Here is a 19,184-nt window from a genome sequence, read left to right as displayed (position 1 = left end):
AGCCCCTCTGGCTGCCCAGCTTTAAGCAACCGAATGTGAAAAGCTGGCCTTAAGTTCTGCCCTTTGATTCCCTTGTGCAGACCTCACTCTAGAGAAAGCTAGGCACATCAAGAACAGTAAAACCACTTTCCAGGAATATGTAGCCCTTAGAAATGTCTTCACATGCAGAACCACTCTATCCTTTGGCTTGTAATAGAAGAATCCCAAAAATCAGCAGTGACAGTTATTTTATAATAAAACTTACTGGTGTTGTCACTGGAAGAAGGCAGATCCTAAAATACCTTGTATCTGCTCAAATGATTTCAGTCTGGTTAAAATACAGAGGGCAATGGATGCATAAGGAAAAGTTTGTTCAGTTTTTACCCTAATCAGATTTTTGTAGGCAGCATTTCTCATGCAGTGACACCATATACATTTGTGAGAGTTTATTAACGTCTTGTATTCACCTGGGTCTCTGGCTGTCCAGTTTATTTCACCTAAGATGAAGTACTGGACCCTATATTCTGTTGCTCAAATTTGCCTTCAGAGAATTGGCTGTCTGTAGACTCCAAAGGACTCAAGCAGATAGATTTAGTTTAAAAAGAAATGCAAGTTAATCATCCACAAACAGTATTCTGATCTAATTTCCCTTTGCTGCCAGTAAGTACAATGCTTTAATTCCATGAGGATATAAAATATAATCAGGACTGAGCTGTTTGGGAGGAGAAATACTAATGGAGTGGCCTATGTTAATCTTGTTTCATTAGTTTTAAAATTTTCTATTACTTGCTTGCAACCTTATGCCATCTGCCAGAATTACCATAGGGACAGTCCTCTCTGTATTCATGTACTGTAGTTCTCTTTGCCCTGCTGCTGAATACTTCAATTTCAGCTGGTGATCCTTCAAATATTTTTCCATGAGACAGTTAAATCACATGTCAGAGAGGTCAGTACTTACCTAAGTTTTAGCCAGTTGGTTGTCAAGTCGATATGCAGACAACACAGACAAAATAAGATCATTTAAAACCAAAATAAGCACAAGATGGATCATGGAGATTGGCTCACTGCCAATGTATCTCTATTTTTTCCTCGGCTCTGTAAAAGCAGGGTCCCACATTTTAGCGCAGCACTGCTCTGGACTGATTTCACGAGCGTGGCGGTGGGACACGAATAGTTTCCTTTCTTTTTTCTGAATTGGAAACTCAGTCTTGCCCATTTGTTGGGGCAAGGAATCTAAGTCCCCACTTCAAGCCAACTGTTTCAAGCAAGGGGATCGCTTGCTTAAGAGAAAGCAGTCTTGCAAGGCTAGATCTTGCAGCAATGATACTAAGCGAGGGTCTCTTTCCTCTCTGGCCCACCCGACACAGCCTTTCCACAGTTTGCCCCCAGAGCAGGATGAGAAATTTATTAGCATCAGCACCAGACACAGCCCAGGCAGCTCTCTCCTAGGAAGCCAGCTGCTGCTCCAAAAACTCTCTGCTCCCTGCAACAACTGTGTTTAGTGCTAGTGAAGGGTCTGGGAATGCAGAGAGCAAAAGTCAGCTTGTTGTTTACCATCCAGGACTTGATATACTTGCACTGTGTCTTTCCTTAGGTAGAAAACTGGATGGGTTTATTTCTGTACAGTTAAAAATTCTGCAAGGTTTGACTGAATGAAAAATGGGTCATCTATCCTCTGAGAAGCCAAGCCTTTTGTAGGAGACCCATGAATCAGCTAGTATACAAGCCCAAATTAAACTCTGAAGCTACTTCCTAAATGTCTCTTAAATTTCACTTAGGGAAAAAAAAAAAAAAGTGTTCAGCCTGTAGCTGAAACACAAGGCAAACACTAGATGCAAGGAACTCGGTTAACAGTCCAAAAATTCTGCCTTTGCTTCTCTGTAAATTGACTTAATGAGTTGGCAGTCTGTTATAGCAGCTGGGTCTGAGGCCACTCAAGCTGATGTTCAGCTGGCGGCAAATTCTACCTGTAAATTTCTGTTTTGTATCTTGACTTGTGCTTCAGGTGAGACTTTTTTTCCCCTCTCAGTTTAGCAAATACATGCAGAGAAAATCAGGGAAGTCTTGATTGTTCCTTTTCTACAACCTCTCTCTCCTTTGCTTCTGAGAATTATCTGGGTGATTCAGAGGCAGCAGTGGCAAGTCATGAGGGCAATGCATTAAGATCAGCTTTCGACAACAGTTTCTCATAATTAATATGAGTGGCAAATACTTCACCTGAAGTTTTACCTCAAATAGTCTGCTCCATGATTTGTCTGGTGAGTCACAGATACCATCTGATTTATGTATATTTCATTTTTTTCAGTCCATTACTAACAAAAGGACTCCACAATGACAACGTGGACAGAATTATTTCTCCTGTTCAAATTAATACAAAGCCAGGCTCACCTAGACTTTGGCTTTCTGCGACTAGCTCATTCAAATACTGAATTCTACTTCTACTTGGCCTTCTCCTCCAAGCATTGCTACTACTGCTCTTTGTTAAGGCATTCAGAAAGGAAAAAAGAGTGTACAAAACCCATATTTCTTCATCATGGATGGACTGTTGCTGTTTCACTTCACATTATGGTAGATTTATGTCACAATAACACAAGCCATCCGTTTGTGAAATATTGGGTTAATTGTCATCCTACTGCCTTGAGACAGTTCAGGCTTTCAGAGTAGCCATACGCTCATCTACGGAAAGCAGTGCTTGTAGTCTGAAAGCACTGAAGATGAATCAATATTTAAATACCAACCTATGTGACTGAAAATCCCACTGATAGTAATTAGTAAACTGGACCTGAGAGTCCTTGTGGTTGGATATTGTATTATGCCACTTCCAGGCTTTCCTGACTTGTGAGCAGCTGAGGAGCTGGACTGCAGCACCCTGCAGGATTCAGTGCCCACCTGCCTGGAGTTTGAAAAGGAGATAAAGGTTGGGGGGCTGCATATACAGCCAAAATGAAATGGGTAAAAAGGAGAGGCAGTGTTGATTCGGTCTTAGATCCCTGTTCAGGTGATATATATTTCTGGCATCTTTACAATAATCTTCAGGTCACTGAGTAAGAGACCAGTGACTACTTCAGAAAACCTGTTATTCCAGGCTACTGGCCAATGATGTTCAAATCATGCCACAGATGTTGAGTAGATGTCACACCTTTGACTGAGCAGAGAATGAGGATCTCACAATCCCAGAGAATAAGTGAACTGAATTTCTCATTGCTCTTTTTAATTTAGGGAGCACCCCATGAAATCTGAGTCTATCTCAACCACCAAAGGTCGTGATTAAAATACAGACCCAGTCTTTTACAGCACTCCTGGCTCAGTACTTCTGCACACAGAAGAAGTAGCTTTTTTTCGTGATGAAACACTTGCTGTATGACTTACTCTATTAAAAAATGCCTTACTGAGGAAAGGTAGCTGTGATTTTCCCCATCAGTGCTGGTGAGCCTTTTCAACGTCTGGCACCAGACCTATTTTTTAAAGTACATTGATTTTTATATTTATGCACAATTTCATAATTAAATTTTATAAAAATAAATAGATTTATTTTTTTAAAAAATGGGGCTGGTGTCTGCCCAGGTGCAGGTCAGTTGCAAGCTTGTCTCTGGTGACAGTTGCCCGTGATCTATGCTTTATATTCCATAATAACTTGGTCAATAACCATCTCTGAATCCAAGGCTTCAAGAGCATTTATCACAGCTTCCTTGGACTTCACCTGGGAACAGTGTGAGATGGGCAGAAGGGAGCTTGATTTAATATCTTGCACATCAGCTGGCCAAGTGCTGTAAAGCAAGCCAGCATCACTAATGGGCAAGCAGAGATTACAATGTGAGGTGTGACAGGACAGGTTCTGTCAAGGAAGTCACGGTGCTGCTCACTGAACAATGTGGTGTTGGAGTAGAGTCAAGTCTTGGCTACCAGCTTCAGTTGCTGTGGTTGTAGTAAGGAGAAGATTCAAGCAACTGAAGACGGGGACAAACGAGCACACAAAGGGAAAGGAGCAGGAGCAACAGGTGATGAGGCAAAAAATGTTTTAACTGTGGGCAAGACTTTGTTTTTTCTGTAATGTGGTGGCTTTGAAGAATGGCAACTGGTTGCTTTAGCTGACGTTCCAGCTTTTCTTCTTGCATCTCCATCAGTGTGGTTTTGTCTCTCAGAGAAGGTGTGCTGTGTCCACAGCTCACTTATACCACCCCCTGCATACATGCAGACCCAGTCAGTCAGTTACTCGCAATGTAAGCAGTGCTCCAACCTCAAAGCTTGCTGTGTCCACATCACCTCACAGCTATGCTGGCTCCGTTACCTGATCCCGTGAATGGAGCTCCATGGTGAGTCACAATCTGAACTGGTGCTCTGTCTCATTCACTAGATTTACAAAAGCACCATTTGCAGAGGAAGAAAAAGCTTTCATATACAACAGTTCATATTACTCAAAGGAAAGACTACCTGACAGAGACAGACACAATGTTAAACCATTACTAGGTTTGGCTATGTTTCCCTGAAAGCTAATATTTTTTCTCTGACATGGATTGGATGGGTTACTGCCACAGAGGAGTTCTTGGAAAGCCTTCACCTCACATTTAGCTTAATCTGAAGCCACATCTACTTGTCCAATGAAGCAGCAGTAGGAGGAAAAAGGAAGAACTGGTAGCTGTGAGTAGTGGTGGCACTGGTGGCCAGTGCATACCACTTACTCCTACAGCCTCTCAAGATGATCCCTCCTTTGCTAGACAGTTCTTCAGCAGGGCTGGAAGGGCACAAAAATGATAGATGGCTGATGGATCAGGAGGTCCTCAAAAACTTCACTCCAAGAGGATCAGAGAATGATGTGTGGATAGATCCAGGAAAAACTGTTCTGGTGATGCAGCCTGAGCAATCATGTGTGTGTAAGACTCTCCTCTTGGGTTTCCCTCATTTTCCTGGACAGCGGCAGGACTAGGTTTTATGCATATCTGTAGGACTAGGTTTAATGCACATCTGTAATTAATCGCTCTCAACAAAAAGTTGTGGGGTTTTTTTGCAGTGACGTGCGGCAGTGGGTGAAATATTACACAAGTATGTTATTTCTGGCTTTTTTATTCAAGTCATGGAAAAATTAGGTGACATAAACAAGGGAATTGTATTTCCTTTGTCCCGAGTAACAGTTAGAAGAAAGCTGCTCTCTCACACCGTTCTGTAAAACTGCTTCTACCACTGGTTCAAGTGTCTGGACCTCCATATCCCATGGGAGATGTGTGGATCCTATACCAAAATAAGCTAGCCAGGCTGTTTTCTTCTGAAATATATTTGGTCTCTTTCAGGTCGTTATGTAAGAGACATTGCATTAGACATTATCCACATAATGTTAATTGTAATATAATGAAAATCTATTGAAGGAAGACATTTCCTCCCAACGGGCTTTTCAAATTCATTGCTGACCACTGTTAAGAGAGTGACATATCTAGTCCTGTGGCTGATGGAGCTTGTCTGCGCATATTATTTTGTCTGCTAACATATGTATTTCTGTGGCAGGTAATCGTAGCAATTATTTTAGAGAATATTTTGTTGTTTCCCACTATTAAAATAGAAAAGATCCATACAAAATAAGCAGCCTCTTAGCTTGAAACAATATTGTTGTGATACATGTGACAGCTGCCAGGTGTTACACTGAAGGAGCTAGACTGCATAAAAATATGAAAACAAAATGCTTGAGCTAAAGTTTAAACTATTTAAAAATAACCTGTTGTGCTCCCTTTGTTTCTGCTGACTGGAAGTGCTGAGTGCCAGAAGTGTAACACTTGACATTTGAGGCAGACAAACATAGCCTACAGATTTTGTGATTGCTTTGCGACCAGCTAGCATTTTTTAATCATGCCTGTTCTTGTCAACACTAGGGGTTGTTTCCAAACAAACCAGCTAAAATATGGGAATTATCTTTAATTTCTCACTCATTTTCTGAAGCAACAGAAACTGTAGAAGCAAGAAGCTTGTATTTTCACTGCTTCTCTCTCTAAGACCCTCATTTTCCGACAAATTCACACTCGCTCTCCTACTGGATCAACAGGAGGCAGCAAAGGGATTGGGTAGTTCACATGCCTCTAAGGGTGTAGATCCATTTTTTTCTCTGGCAGCAAAGGTGATTTAGGAGTTTCTTGCCAAATGGCCCTGCTTCTTATTCCTGCCCCGATCCCAGATGCCACCACTCACATGGCATTTGTGCTGAGTCAGCAGTTTGTTGGGCTGTGTTGAAATCAAATCATTCAAATGGTCCAGGTTTACCTTCCTTCACCTGCAGAAACAACAAAAAATTGATGTCATTCCAGTGACATTCCCATTCTTAGCACAGCCCTGCAAACAGCTGCAGCAAAGCAAATGGACAGCGAACCATGGAGGCAGAGCTGGAAGAGGCGAATGAGGAGCCAAGGGGCAAGACCTACTTTGGTTAGCATTGTTGCTCCAGAAGACATTCATATAGGTTGTAATCAACCATCCCACCCCTCTGCATAGTTGTAAGAAATAACCCCCTATAGTAGAGCAAACTGATTTCTAATAAGCCACATGCATTCTTTTCTCGCTCATTTCACTGTAAATCTAGACCTTTCTAATTAATTTGGTCAGAACTGACACCATGACTCCATGAGATGGTAAATATAGTTTTGGAGAACTCAGCAATAGGTCAGAAATAACATACTCATGTGATCCAAAGTGTTCAATTATTACAAAATCACTCGGTAGAATTACATTTTCATTGTTCAAAAACATTGTTCAAAAAATGTGAAGAGGTCATTTTTGCTTTGCCGGCAAAGGTATTATCTAGTCTCCTGTGGCCGGCATAAAACCAGCAATCATTTTTGTTTTCTGATTAATTACAAAACGTTGTGATCATTTACTTATGCTCAATCCAGATAAAATACACTACTGCGTGATCTACAGCCCTGGAAGAAATGACCATTTCAGTCTTCATTTCTCTTATTTGTCACATCTCCTTGCAAGCTGGTGTGATATAACCTCTGAGACAGACATTATAATAACGGTTCGTCCAGATCCTACCTTATCAGAAGTCATCAAAATAAGCAAAAAATTGCCAAAACAAAAACCAAATTAAAGAAGACTATGAAGACCCTTCACCTTTCCTCCCCACTTCCTAAACGTAAGAGTTACTGATCTTGTAAAAGTAATAGTGCAGTCAAAGTTCTCAATTCCTATCAAGTAGTTTTCTGATATCCCGAAGTATTTGGCTGGAATCTTTCTTGTGTAATTACCTAAAAGCCAGATCTAGTCTAATCCAGCCACCAACAGCATCTCTAGAGTAGAAAGAAACAGGTACCTCCAGAGGGCAACCCCCCCTACAGACACTTCTTTTAGGATGGGATAAATCACCCTCTGGTTGTGCCTTTCTCTAATCATTCCTATTAGAGGGGATGAATACAATTTGCTTGAGTGGATATCTCATTTCTGGATGACTCAAGTTTGGTAATATGGATCGCAGTCTTTGTACCTAAAGGCTATGGAGATTAGTGGTGGTAAAGCAGAAAACAATGTGTAGTCTTCACTGTGTTTCAAATACCTAGAAGGCCTTGACTGCCTATTTTGCCCCAGCATAGACAGGATGACTGACGGGCATTAATAAAGGAAAACGTTATGACAAAGCCATCCCACTCACCCCTTTCCTCCCCTCCACACCCTTGACAAGAACCTTACACAGATTTAAATAGTGCTTTGGTTAAGGTAGCAAATGTTGAAAGACGCTGAAGACCTGCAACTTTGATACAACTCATCAGGTTAAACTCTGAGATCCTTATACTGTTTATTCATGCAAATTCTGGCCTGCCAGATGCTGAGGAGTGCTGAATGTTGCTCAGTGGGAGTTGTGGTTACTCAGCACCTCCAAAGAATTGGCGTGTGAACTCCAGCCTGGACTTTACTTATGGGAAAAACAAATCCAACCATCAGTCATGCAGGGTGTGCTTCCCTCCCTGCTTCATGAGCTGGCCTGGTGAAAATTCCTGGTGCTTATTGAAGGCATCATCTGATGTCACTCGACACCACAGGGGAAAACATAAATCAAAGTGTAAGTATTCAGCACTCTCTCAGCATTGGCCTAATGTGATTAATGTAATCTGAGATAAACACTTTAGTTATTCTTTATTAGTGTTAGGGACCCAAATCAAGGGTTGGGACTTGTTATTCCAGGTAATGTGAAAAACAAGCCCTACCCATGAGATCTCCAAGACTAAGATAAAGCTTGGGTAGAAGCTTGACAAAAGTTACCTAATAGCAATGGATAGACACAATGAAGTGTTGAATCTGAACCGTCTGAAAGGCATGTGGCAAGGGCTGTGCCCTGCTCAGCAGAAAGCTTTTCTCTGGCAGCAGAGTAGGGCTGTGGTAACAGGGAGAGCGAGGTGATCTGGGGTGAGATCGCAAGGGCCTAAAAAGGGTCAGATGCCCAGATCCCATTGACCTGACAACACCCGCTTCTGCTTTCTGCCTTTCAGAATCACCCCTTGGTTCAAAAAAGTTGTTTTCTGTGAAAGTCTACAGCTGAAATCTTTGTCTTAGACAATCACAGCACACTGTATAACTAAGTTGTGTGGGCTGCTGTTTAAAGGGTGGAACAGACTTAATAGCATGAACAGAGTTTCTCCTGACACCTTTTGATGGTCTCTCACCTCACATGAGGATAGCGTACCTCAGTCACTGTATGACTCAGAGAACAAATACAAGTGTCAGGTGTGAAAACACAAGTCTAAATGCCCAGGAATGGCCCTATTGCCAGTTTTGTGCTTGCTTCACTCCTGGCTGGGTGTGATGGCAAATGATTGCTCTTGGAAAGGCACATCGAGGTATTGCAGACTGGCAGCCTGCTGAATCCAGTGAGGTGCGGGAACTAAATGCTTCATCCAGCCAAACCCAGTGGGAATATGTTGGAGCTCCAACATTGTTTTGCTGACACAGGACGATGTCATCACAGCAGAATATGAAGGAGTTAACACATTATGAAATGCAGTTTTGGCAGCGATGCAGACAAAGATTGTTTTGTTTGAAATGCAGTACCAGCAGTGTTGGTTAACAAGGTAATGCAGTCACCTTGCCAGTCTAAGTCATTACGTTGTGGTTTTTTCCTTCCAACGTGTTAGGTCCAAATCCTAAGACACAAGCTGCTTAGGTAGTTCTTCCCTTCCAAGTTAACTTTGGTTTAATGTATATTTCTGGGTAGTGGCTGGTTGGAATAGCAAGTGGAATAGATAAAGGAAGCCTGTCTTGCACAGGAAAAGAAACGGCAAGGTATGAGTATGATTTTAGGTAAAAAAATAAGAATGCAAAAAATAATTTTTTAAACCTCTTGCCAGTCTTATGCAAGGTGAGAAGTGAGGAGGGCTGTCCCATGCCTGCTTACACACACTGCTGAGGGACTGGTGCACAAAATTGCACAACCAATTTCAAAATTACTTTTAGCTAGTCCAGGCACTCCAGTTGTCCTTCCAAAAATGAAGGGCAAAATTTTCAACATCACAGAAGACTAATAAACCACCTACGCTTCTGTGTCTACCAAGATCAAGAGAGTGCAGAAACCCTTACAACTCAAAAAAGTCTAGCCATGTATTTACTGCTGATACGTGACTTCTATAATCAGGCTGAATAGTTTGCACTCAGCACTTTCCACGGCTGAGAGGCAGGTCTTCTATAATCGGGACTCAATTAGCTACCTGCCTTTTCAGCTGAAGATCTGGCCCTGTGGGCCCAATTCTTTACAATACTTTTGCATAAGCCTGGGAGATGACCCTTCTCACCAGCACTGCTGAAAATGGACTTTTGTGTTCAAGGAGGCATCTGTTTCTCCCAGATTTTTCACCGTGCTTGTGCTCTCATTAAAGTAAATGGTAAAGTTAAGAAGCAAAAGTTATATTCTCCTGCAAGATCCTTGTCCATAAAATCCTTTCTGAGACCTGTATTCTGCAGTGAGTAGCAGTGAGTGCCTTGCTTTGAAAATATGAATCTAAGTCAAAGAACAGTCCACATTTAAAATGTTATAGCCTGTTCTCAGATAGTATTTCACTGGAACAAGTAGGGCTGTTCCAGTCTAGAGCAACTGAGGATCTGGGTCTAAAAAAGGAGCTACAAACTCTAATTAGATATAAATAAAGAATTAGGGAGCTACTTTTTTCATACCTCCATGCTGTCTTGTTTGTTGGAGTCACGACACTTAAATAGGTAGTAACTGGAATGAAGCCCAGTAGCCAATTTATGCTTAACATACCATTAGTTCTTACTAACTCCTGTGGTACACTTTAACATTAAGCGCTTACAAAAATGCTTAGGAAAATCATCAACCCCATGCTTCAGTTCCTCACAAGCATCCCTGTGTCATTGTTTGTTTCTGGATATGTGTGTTAGCATCATTGCTTTGGTAACTTTCCATTTTAGGACAATGCTATAAATGATAGAGACATTAAAATTCAGAAGACACCTCTATTGTTTTCCCTCTGTCAGGTAGTACCTTGACACCAAATAATTCTCCTGAGATCATGCTGAAGTTCCCAAAGTAAGGTGAAATCCTGCACAGAGAAGGTTGGGAGTATGACTATTTTGATTTTAAGATTGTACAATAATGTATGTGGCATATCTAGGAACATAGAGGGGAAAAAATAATCCCGTATATTGCAAGTTAAATTGTGGGTTTAGTGATGAAGACACGAGGCATCCCTCAACTACCAAACTGCACATTTTTATATATTTTATCTTTTATAGGATTTCTGATACTAACACAAAGCCAATCTTCATTCTCTGGCAAAGGGATCTGAAAACACTGGAGCTAGTAAAATATTTCTACATATTATACTGGTCTGTTAAATATTCAGCTAATTTTAAAATAGTAATAATTCCTGTAATTAGCATCTATAGCATATCATGTCCAGATTCCTTTTTTTACAGTAAGTATAGGATATCTGTGGAAACAAAAGCAGAGTTTAGCCTGGGATATAAGCAGAAGCTTTATCTCTGTATTATTTATTTCCTGTTCCTGGGCTGAGTGAAATTGAAGTGAAATGAATCTCAAAAGACTTTAAAGAAAAAAAACAAAACACACCACCACCAAACATCCAAGGCAGATTTCATGACAGCAGAACAAGTATCATTTTGAGTGGCAATGCACTGACAATAACTTTTGGCATTGGTCTGCATCAATCTGGAGGCCCAGCTACACAAGCCAAGCTGGCTCAGGATTGCTTCTAAACAGGCAGTTATCACCTTCAGTGCAGTAATATTCCAGAGGTCCAAATCAGGACTAAGCCCTTTGCACAGATGCGACACGCTCACCTGACATGCTCCTTCCTCTGCCCTTGTCCATGGCAAAAGTCCCTCCAGCTTCTCTGGCGTTAGAAGTCTGGCTGGCCTCCCCAAATTGCCATGCTCCCTGCCTTTTCCCCTCTTTCCCACTTCATTCTGGTTTTCTGCGTGTTGTGAAATCTTAAGGATTTTAATGCAGTTCATCTTTTCCTCTTCCATTTGTCAACCTCTCCTTCCTTTACAGACTGGTTCTGAACCAACCCCTCAAGGACGAGTGGAGGAAACTCTTGTGAGCAACGAGAGGGGTGACGAGCCGGCTCGTCATGTCTTCTCCTTCTCCTGGTTGAACTCACTGAATGAATGATGACTCACTCTGGCTGGCTTCTGGCATGCTTCTCCTGGGAGGGACCATGAGCGCAGGCAGCCTGGCTGCATTCAACAAAGAAACTGGCCTGGAAAGGGACATCCAAGCAGGCTTTGTTCCCAGGAACTCAGCTGACCTCCACATCGTACCCAGCCCTTGAGACGACAGTCCTGAGAGGGGTGGGAGCATGAGGACAAATTACTATACTGTCTTGTAGTCAGAGTGTTTTCCAATAATTTCTTGTTTCCAAGGGGAAAATAGCATCACTACAGCTGTAGGCTGAGCACTGCTAGTGTTTTGTTACTTTTTGGCACGTCCTTGTGTAGGTGTAAATGCTTCACCAATGTTGTTAGCTAAAATGCTGGTATGATATTCACTGGTAGCATCCTTTGCCAAAACAGCATTTCTCCTCAGTACCCTCCTGCGTCACCGCTTGTCCGTGCTGGTGACTTCAGTGACACTATCGCACCCTTGGCAGCCCCAAGTCAGGGCTGTGTCTAAGCAACTCCCTGCAGTCCCTTGTAGTCCCCATAGCACCAGTGCCTCCTTAGCTGCAGAGGATGAACACAGGAGGGGAGAGGGAAGCTGCCATTTCTTCCTTTGTGCTTGCCCTTCCTCCTAAGCCACAACAGATGACATTCACATAAACAGATTATTTGTAGGGAAGGTGCCCAACAGCAGGGGTGAGGAAGATGCACACGCTGGAAGCACTGACCGTGTGGGGCAGATGCTGGAGTGCTGCTCACGTCTGTCCAGCTGTAATCTGTGTCTATTGTCTTCTCAGTCACCCACATGTGTAGGAAAAAGGGCATGTTCTTGCATGAAAGCAGAATGCCCTGGGATGGTATTCATTCAAGGTTTAATTTGAAGGCCCCGTGGTGCACTGCAGAAAAGGCAAATGCTGAGTGTCCTGTTCTGTGTTCATGCAGATGTTGAGCCGTCTAATGAAATCAAATTTATGTCTTAAAAGAAGCTCCACAAGTTGTACCGCAGATGACACTCTGCAAATTTTGTCACTGGGGACAGGGTGTCAGCACTCAGTAGTGTTTGAGAGCTTGGCAGGTCACTGGGAGTGCTCGGTGCCATAGGGGACCAGGTGTCAAGCTCTGCACTAGGGTTAAGTGTGGATCTTTCCCCGAGATCTGAGCCAGAGGCCCTGACCACACCATTTTGGCAGCGGGCTGTGCCGGGCCGTGGGGCTGTGCTGCACCCCAGCAGGACCTGTGAGCTGGCCGTGCAGAAGCAGCGCAGCACCTGGTTAGCAGGCTGCGAGGGGTCAGCCCCACTCCTGACCACCCCTCACTACAGGGCTGTCACCCCTCGCCTCACCTGTATCCGTTTCCCCTGGAAAATGCTCCCGCCGGCGCAGTTTTGGAGGGCTGCACGGGCGAGCTCGGCGCGAAGCTTTCAGGCTCGCACAGGCCAGAGCGAGTGCTCCTCTGCACCGCCGCTGCCACCGCATCGCCTCCGGCTGCTGGAACAGCTTTTCCCTGGGATTTGGTTTGAGGTGAGGGATTTCCTATTTTCTCCCGGTCGTCCTGGAGAATTTCCCCCAGTTCCTTCTGGGAAGTTTCTCCACGCCCACCGACGCCTCCCCAGCGACCCCCGGAGGGACCCGGGTCGGGCGCGGCCTCCGGGACGGGGGAAGACGAAGCGGGGGGAGCTGCCCGTTTGGGGTGCGGGCGGGTGAGCAGAGCTGGGAAGAAAACACAGAAGAGACGCGGGAGCGTCTCGCCCGTTTCCCATCGCGGCGCTCCGGCGGGAGGAGGCTGCCCGGCCGCGGCCGCAGCGGCAGGAGCCGGGGAGCACCCGCAGGGTGCTGCTGCGCTGGGAGCCGGCAGGGCTGGGGGCGACCGACCGGCCGCCCGCTCCCCCCGCCCCGTCCCCAGCTCCCGGGCGCAGCTGTGCCGAGGGCGGCGGCGTGGGGCAGCCCCTGCTGCGGACGGGGCTTCGCGGCGCCGGGGGACACCTCCCCGGGGGGAAGGGGGGGGGGGGGGGCGGGGGGAGGGCTCCCTGCGGCTCTGGGTGGCCGTGGCCGTGGGTGCCCCCCGGCCCGGTAAGCGCTGAGGGAGGCGGGGCAGCCCTCAGGCGTCTCGGCAAGAAAGTCTATCAAGCCATCTTTACTTTGCAGCTTTTATTAAAAATATAAATATTAAACATTCTCTTACACAACCAAATCGACCGAGCGCTGAAAAGATGTTTTATTGTGAAAATGTTTACAGGAAAAAAGTGGGTTTAAAGTAGCTTACAGAGATTCCCCCTCCCACCTCCCTGCCCCCAGCAGAAAAGTTATCTGTCTTCTGGGCACCATTTCTTCCAATGCTCACACATCCCTACGTAGCGATGGCACTAGAATAACTGGGAAATGGAGAAATAAATAAAGGTAGGGGAGGTTACCAACGACACTCGTGTTTCTGCACTTGGTACACGGTTGTGCATGCTAGTCAAGGGACAGAGGCTGTTCGGAGTACACCCTTCTAGGTTTAAAGCTATATAAAAATAAAGAGATGACATCAGAGCAGCACTATGGTACATCGGACGGTGTAATTATTCTTGTGCTAACTGCGGAATCTCTTTGGCAAGGCGGGGAGGGGCCGTTTCATTTCCCGATTATCTCCATCAGTTTCCTGTTGCTATGAGCTTGCTGCGCTAACTGCTCGGCTCGGGCCATCTCCAAGACTTCTCTCAGGAGGTGGAAAGTCAGATCCAGAGAAATAGGGGGCTCCTCGGACCGCTTCTCCCTCTCCACGGCCTCGCCCTCGGTTTCGCCCTCCTCAGGGCTCCCCAGAGAGCGCTCGGGCAGCTGCTGCAGCTGTTGCACCGCCGCCCCGAAAAAGTTGCTGGCGGAGGCTTCGGGATGTAGGTGGCTGGTGCTGCTGGAAGAGGCGGAGAAAGAGCCGACGGGTCTCTTGTTGAGGTTGCCCAGGCGCAGGAAATACTCTTCTCCCATGCGGAGCAGGACGGGCAGAGTTTGCTGCTGCTGCTGTTGCTGCTGCTGCTGCTGGAAGAAATCTGGCTGGCGCAGAGCCCCGTGGGCAGCTGCCGGGCTCTTGCTGAGAGCTCTGCACTCCTGGCAGGGCAGGAGGGCGACCAGCAGGATTCCCGTGGAGACCAGCAGCGGGATCTTCATGGTCGGGGCCCAGACCTGCGGGGGCAGACGGGGGCCGGGGAGGGGGGGTTACACAGCCGAGCCGCGGCGGCGGGGAGGGCATCGCGGGGCCGCGGGAGGGGCGCCCCCCGCCGCCGCTGTCCCGGTGCTGAAACGCGCTGCTCCGCGCCCCTCCGCGCCCCGCACACCGCGGCCCGGCCGCGCTCAGCCCCGGCCCGGCCGTCCCCCGCCGTCGAGGCGGCCGCCCCCCGCGGAACAGCCCCGGGGCACCCGGCTGGGCTGCGCGCCTGCGGACAGAGTCAAGGCGTGTGCGCGGACCCGCGCCCCTTCACGCACCCGAGGCGGAGGGGGGAGCGTGGGGTGCCTGCGGCGGGGCGGCTCTCCCCAGGAGCCGCGGGGTGCGAGCACCCGGCTCCCCGCGCCTCCCCGCTCCCTGCCCGGCCGGGGGAGCTCCCCACCTCCCGCGGGACGCCGTGCTCAGCCCCCCGCAGCGCAGCGCAGCGCAGCCTGCTCCGCACCCGGGCGCGGCCCCGCACCTACCCGGGGCGGCGGCGGCAGGGCAGGGCAGGGCAGGCGGCGGGACTCGGCGGTGCTCGGCGTCCCTTCCTCTCGGTCTGCCTCGGAGCCGGCTCCTGGCGAACTTGGGATCAGATTTGGTCCTAATCAGAGCCGGGGCGCGGGATTTTTATAGCTTAGACCCTCTCCTGGAATCACGCAGAACTTGCCTAATAAGCTGACGCTCTCCTGACAGCCCGATTGCGTGCCCCGATCCACTGCTGAATAAATCATGGGGGCCCGTCGGAGCGGCGATGGGCCGAGTTTCGCTATCGCAACCCCAAATCTCACGTCCAATTATATCAACAGATATTTATCGCCTCTGCAGTGACGTCAGCCGGGCCGGGGGCCGGGGAGCAGGGTGCCCCCCCCACCCCCACCCCATTGACAAAAATACTTGAATGAGATTTCCAGGCGGGCGCGTACTATCAGAGGTCACTCCGGGGAAACTTTCCACCGGCGGGCCGGCGCGCGGGGAGGGACGCGGCCCGCCCGGGACCAGGGCTGCTGCCCCGGCGGTCTCCTGCCCCCACCCCCGGGGTCCCCGGCACCGCGCCGCCCCCGGGCGCGCCCGCACGGGGCGGCCGGCGCGGGAGGCTCCGCGGGGCGCGGGTTTTGCGTGGAACCAGGCCGGGGCAGCGCTTCCCCCTGCAAAGCGGGTAGGCACGCAGCCGAGCCCCGCGGGGTAGGGCAGGGGCGGGCGCAGGGGGGACCCGCACGTCGCACGGGCTGCTCGGGGCCCCGCCAGCGGGAGAGGGGCGGGAAGCCCCCGGAGGCCGTGGGGAGGGCTGGGGGAGCCGCCACCTCCGGGGCCGCCCCGGGAGCATCTGCCGGGACCCGGACCGCAGCCCGGGCACCGCTCCGCCCGCTCCTCCGCTCCTGCCACCTCCGGCACCGCCGCCTTCTCGCCCCGGCCCTGCCTCCGCGCTGCCGGCTCCCGCTCCCTCGTTCTGCCCCTCGCCGCTCTCCCCTGTCCTGCCGCTGCTGGCGTGGCGGTAGCAGCTGCTCGCTCTTCCCTTCGCGGCTCCGCTAGCTGATCTTCCCCACCTCGTCAACCCCACTGCCACGTGCTTCCCTATTTGCTCTCCCAGCTAAGGCCCTAGCCTCCAGGGCATCCTAATCCCACCTTGAACTCCCTTTGAAGTGCTCTCCTGTCTCCATAAGGTCTTCAGGCTCCAGACGCTATTCCACCAACGTCTCCAGCTGGGTTGCTTACCTTCCGATCTTCTCTTCCAGGAGGTAGCGCTGCCTACAGAAACAGCTCCTGCCCGCTGCCTATTCTATACATAATCTGTGTTCTTCACTTTCTGCGTCCCATCGTCTTTGCCGCTGCATCTCGGTCCTGCTTCTCTACTGCCTCAGTTGCAACATCAATCATGTACATCCCTTTAAACTGGAAAATGTTACAGAAAATCTACTGGGTTTATCCTTCCTAGACTGTAAATGCTTGGTGTCATGCACTTGCATGTCTCCCATCATAGCGAGGAGTTGCAACAGACCACAGAAGGTGGTCATATGCTGTCGATGCTAAATCAGTGTTGAATCTGAAATCCATTTCCTTAATTAAATAACAAAGTTCAAACAACTTAATATATGAGGTTGGCCACAGCCCAATTCTGGGCATCTCCTTAGGAATGCTATACACTTCAAATTTTGTTATACCTACCTCCAGCCTCGCATGCTGTTGGTGAAGTGCCAAGGAATCAGATCTTGTGCATCATAAAGAAACAAATGGAAAAACAAGTAGTTATACCAGAGATTTATCTCCACATTACTTGTGTTAGCTCAGGCATTCATGAACTGAAATGCGTCTTACAAGAAAAACAGAACAGAATATATTGTGTAGATAGTGGCAGCAGAAGCTATTTGTATGCTTTTAAAGCATGTCAGCACGGCTTTCAGTGAGAACAACAAGAGGTTCAAAGGCACAGGAGGTAAGTTCAGTCAGTTGATGGAAAATATGAGAGGCACTTATTAAATCCTCTGAATGTGCTCTAGGGTGGGTTTTATCACAGTGTCTCCATTCTTAGGTTTAATATACCTTTTAAAGACATGAAACCTCTTAAAATAATGTGATCATAAATGTAAAGAAGGAAGCATTTTGATCCAAATAATTTTTTTTTAGTGTCGTGGGTGAGATCTGAATAAGACACAGAGCTGCATGTCTCCAAAAGATTGATGCCAGTGACAATTGGCTCAGATTATTTTGTGGTTTTCATCATCTACAATATTATTTAGGTTCCTTTAGGCAGTCAGTTTTGTCCCTTGAAGAAATCTGAGGAGAGCAAATACAGCATAAGAATGGGCTAGGAAAGCTCCTGCAATTTTCACAAGGGCTGTACAACCTGCCAGGTTCATGTCCCCTTCTTCCTGACCCCTGGCCCTGAGCAGAGTCTGCAATGCCTCACACATGCTTGTTTCTAATCCAACATAGTCATATTACCCCACTTCCCCACAGATCCTGGGTGATGTGTGAGAGGGCTCGCAAGAGTTTAAGTGCAGGGAAGACTGTGAGACACTTGGAGGCCTTGATAATGAGGAAGAGAAAATATTATAGATACACAAACCAAAAAGTACTCCCCTTAGCACTTCAAATGCAGAACTGACTGCCTAGGAACATTGACATCCTTTGTCCGGAGCCACCAGTTTCTGAGTGAAATCTCAGCTATTATTCCTGAAGGAGATTGCAACAGAAGAAATGCTGGGGTCTCACCACAGAGGAGTGAAAGAGAGACACAAAGCAGATATCAGGTATATTTGGATTAGAGTTTGATGTTTAGTGATATAGTTTGAGACCAGCATACCCTACATAAGAAAAATATTCATACTTGATTCATTCTGCAAACATCAGGGACAAGTGTAATTTTTGCAGTGAATCACATAATAATGTCTAGAAATGCAAAATGCTAGTGAGGCCCATCTCCTCTCTGCTGACTTGGGCTGGGTGTACCTGCCCTCCAGCCTTAGTGATCTCAAACCCAGGCACCTCAGGCAATTGTAGCTACTCTGAGATAGCTAATGAAAAACAAAAGCATGCCCAGAGCATGATATATCCTATCACAAAATAGTACCTTCAGGCTCCTGGAGAAGCTCACCTCGTTCCCTTGTCTATAAAGGGAGTGCAGACAACTACCTTAGCCTAGTCACTGAATTTTTATATAGCTAATGTGAGGCGAGAAGAATCTCTTCCTCACTGACTGACCATAGCAGAGAGATCACACAGTTCTAAAAATACCAACACAGAAGGGATGATTTTAAACTGAGGGCATGGCTCTTACCCCAGGTATTTTTGAAAACATCCAGATACAAACATAGAAGAACTCACACTAGATGTAGATCAGCTTTCTACCATGGTACAATACTCCATTTACCACTCCAGCCTTCGTCAGAAGGCAGCAAGGATTTCTGGTGTTGTTGCATTCAGCAGACATCACCACATCACCTCGCATAACCACTTCATGTGATCGCCATCACTACTTGATCCCTGTGATCAGCTCTCTAACATGCCATCCTACATTTTGTGACTATTTCAGGTGAACTCAGTGCATCTTGCCTTGCCCCCTGTGAGGTGCCAGCAATCATACACTGACACATGTATACATTACATTTCCATCTCACCTTCCAGTACTCCTGATAGTAAGAAATCTCAATCTGATGGTCATAAAGGTTATGGATTCCAGGGAAATCTAGAGAAAAAGATAAAAAAAAAAAACAGGGTATCTTACTATGCCTGAAGGTGATAAGTCATTTTAAGAAGAAAATACATTTGCCTGTTATTCCTCGTCAGACGGAATTTGCTAGAATAATCATAGAGAACTTGAATTCAAGTAAGTTATAAAAATAAATCAATTAAGTGCAACAGAGTATGTTCTAGGCTAGGACAAAGAACAAAACTGATAAGGAGCTCAGCTATGTGCCCTTTCT

At 47.0% G+C, this 19,184-nt stretch overlaps 2 protein-coding genes across 3 annotated transcripts in view; one reads left to right on the top strand and one right to left on the bottom strand.

Annotated features, from left to right (window-relative positions):
* TRIM55 (tripartite motif containing 55) overlaps nucleotides 1-13,514 on the top strand; it is a 39,857-nt gene extending 26,343 nt beyond the window's left edge. For both annotated transcript variants that reach the window (XM_055706258.1, XM_055706257.1), the window contains one exon: nucleotides 11,477-13,514. In XM_055706258.1, coding sequence (XP_055562233.1) covers nucleotides 11,477-11,596 — 120 coding nt within the window. In that variant the 3' untranslated portion in view covers nucleotides 11,597-13,514. The remainder of the gene's footprint in view (nucleotides 1-11,476) is intronic.
* A 139-nt stretch (nucleotides 13,515-13,653) lies between these two features.
* CRH (corticotropin releasing hormone) lies at nucleotides 13,654-14,732 on the bottom strand. The gene has a single exon (XM_005443202.4). It carries the CDS (start codon nucleotides 14,724-14,726, stop codon nucleotides 14,196-14,198), a length of 531 nt encoding a protein of 176 aa, XP_005443259.1. The 5' UTR covers nucleotides 14,727-14,732; the 3' UTR covers nucleotides 13,654-14,195.
* Nucleotides 14,733-19,184: the final 4,452 nt, after the last annotated feature.

This window comes from Falco cherrug, chromosome 3 (genome assembly GCF_023634085.1).
Source record: "Falco cherrug isolate bFalChe1 chromosome 3, bFalChe1.pri, whole genome shotgun sequence".
Classification (NCBI taxonomy): domain Eukaryota; kingdom Metazoa; phylum Chordata; class Aves; order Falconiformes; family Falconidae; genus Falco; species Falco cherrug.
Note: the sequence above shows the minus strand (reverse complement) of the source record. Positions and strands in the feature narration are given on the sequence as shown.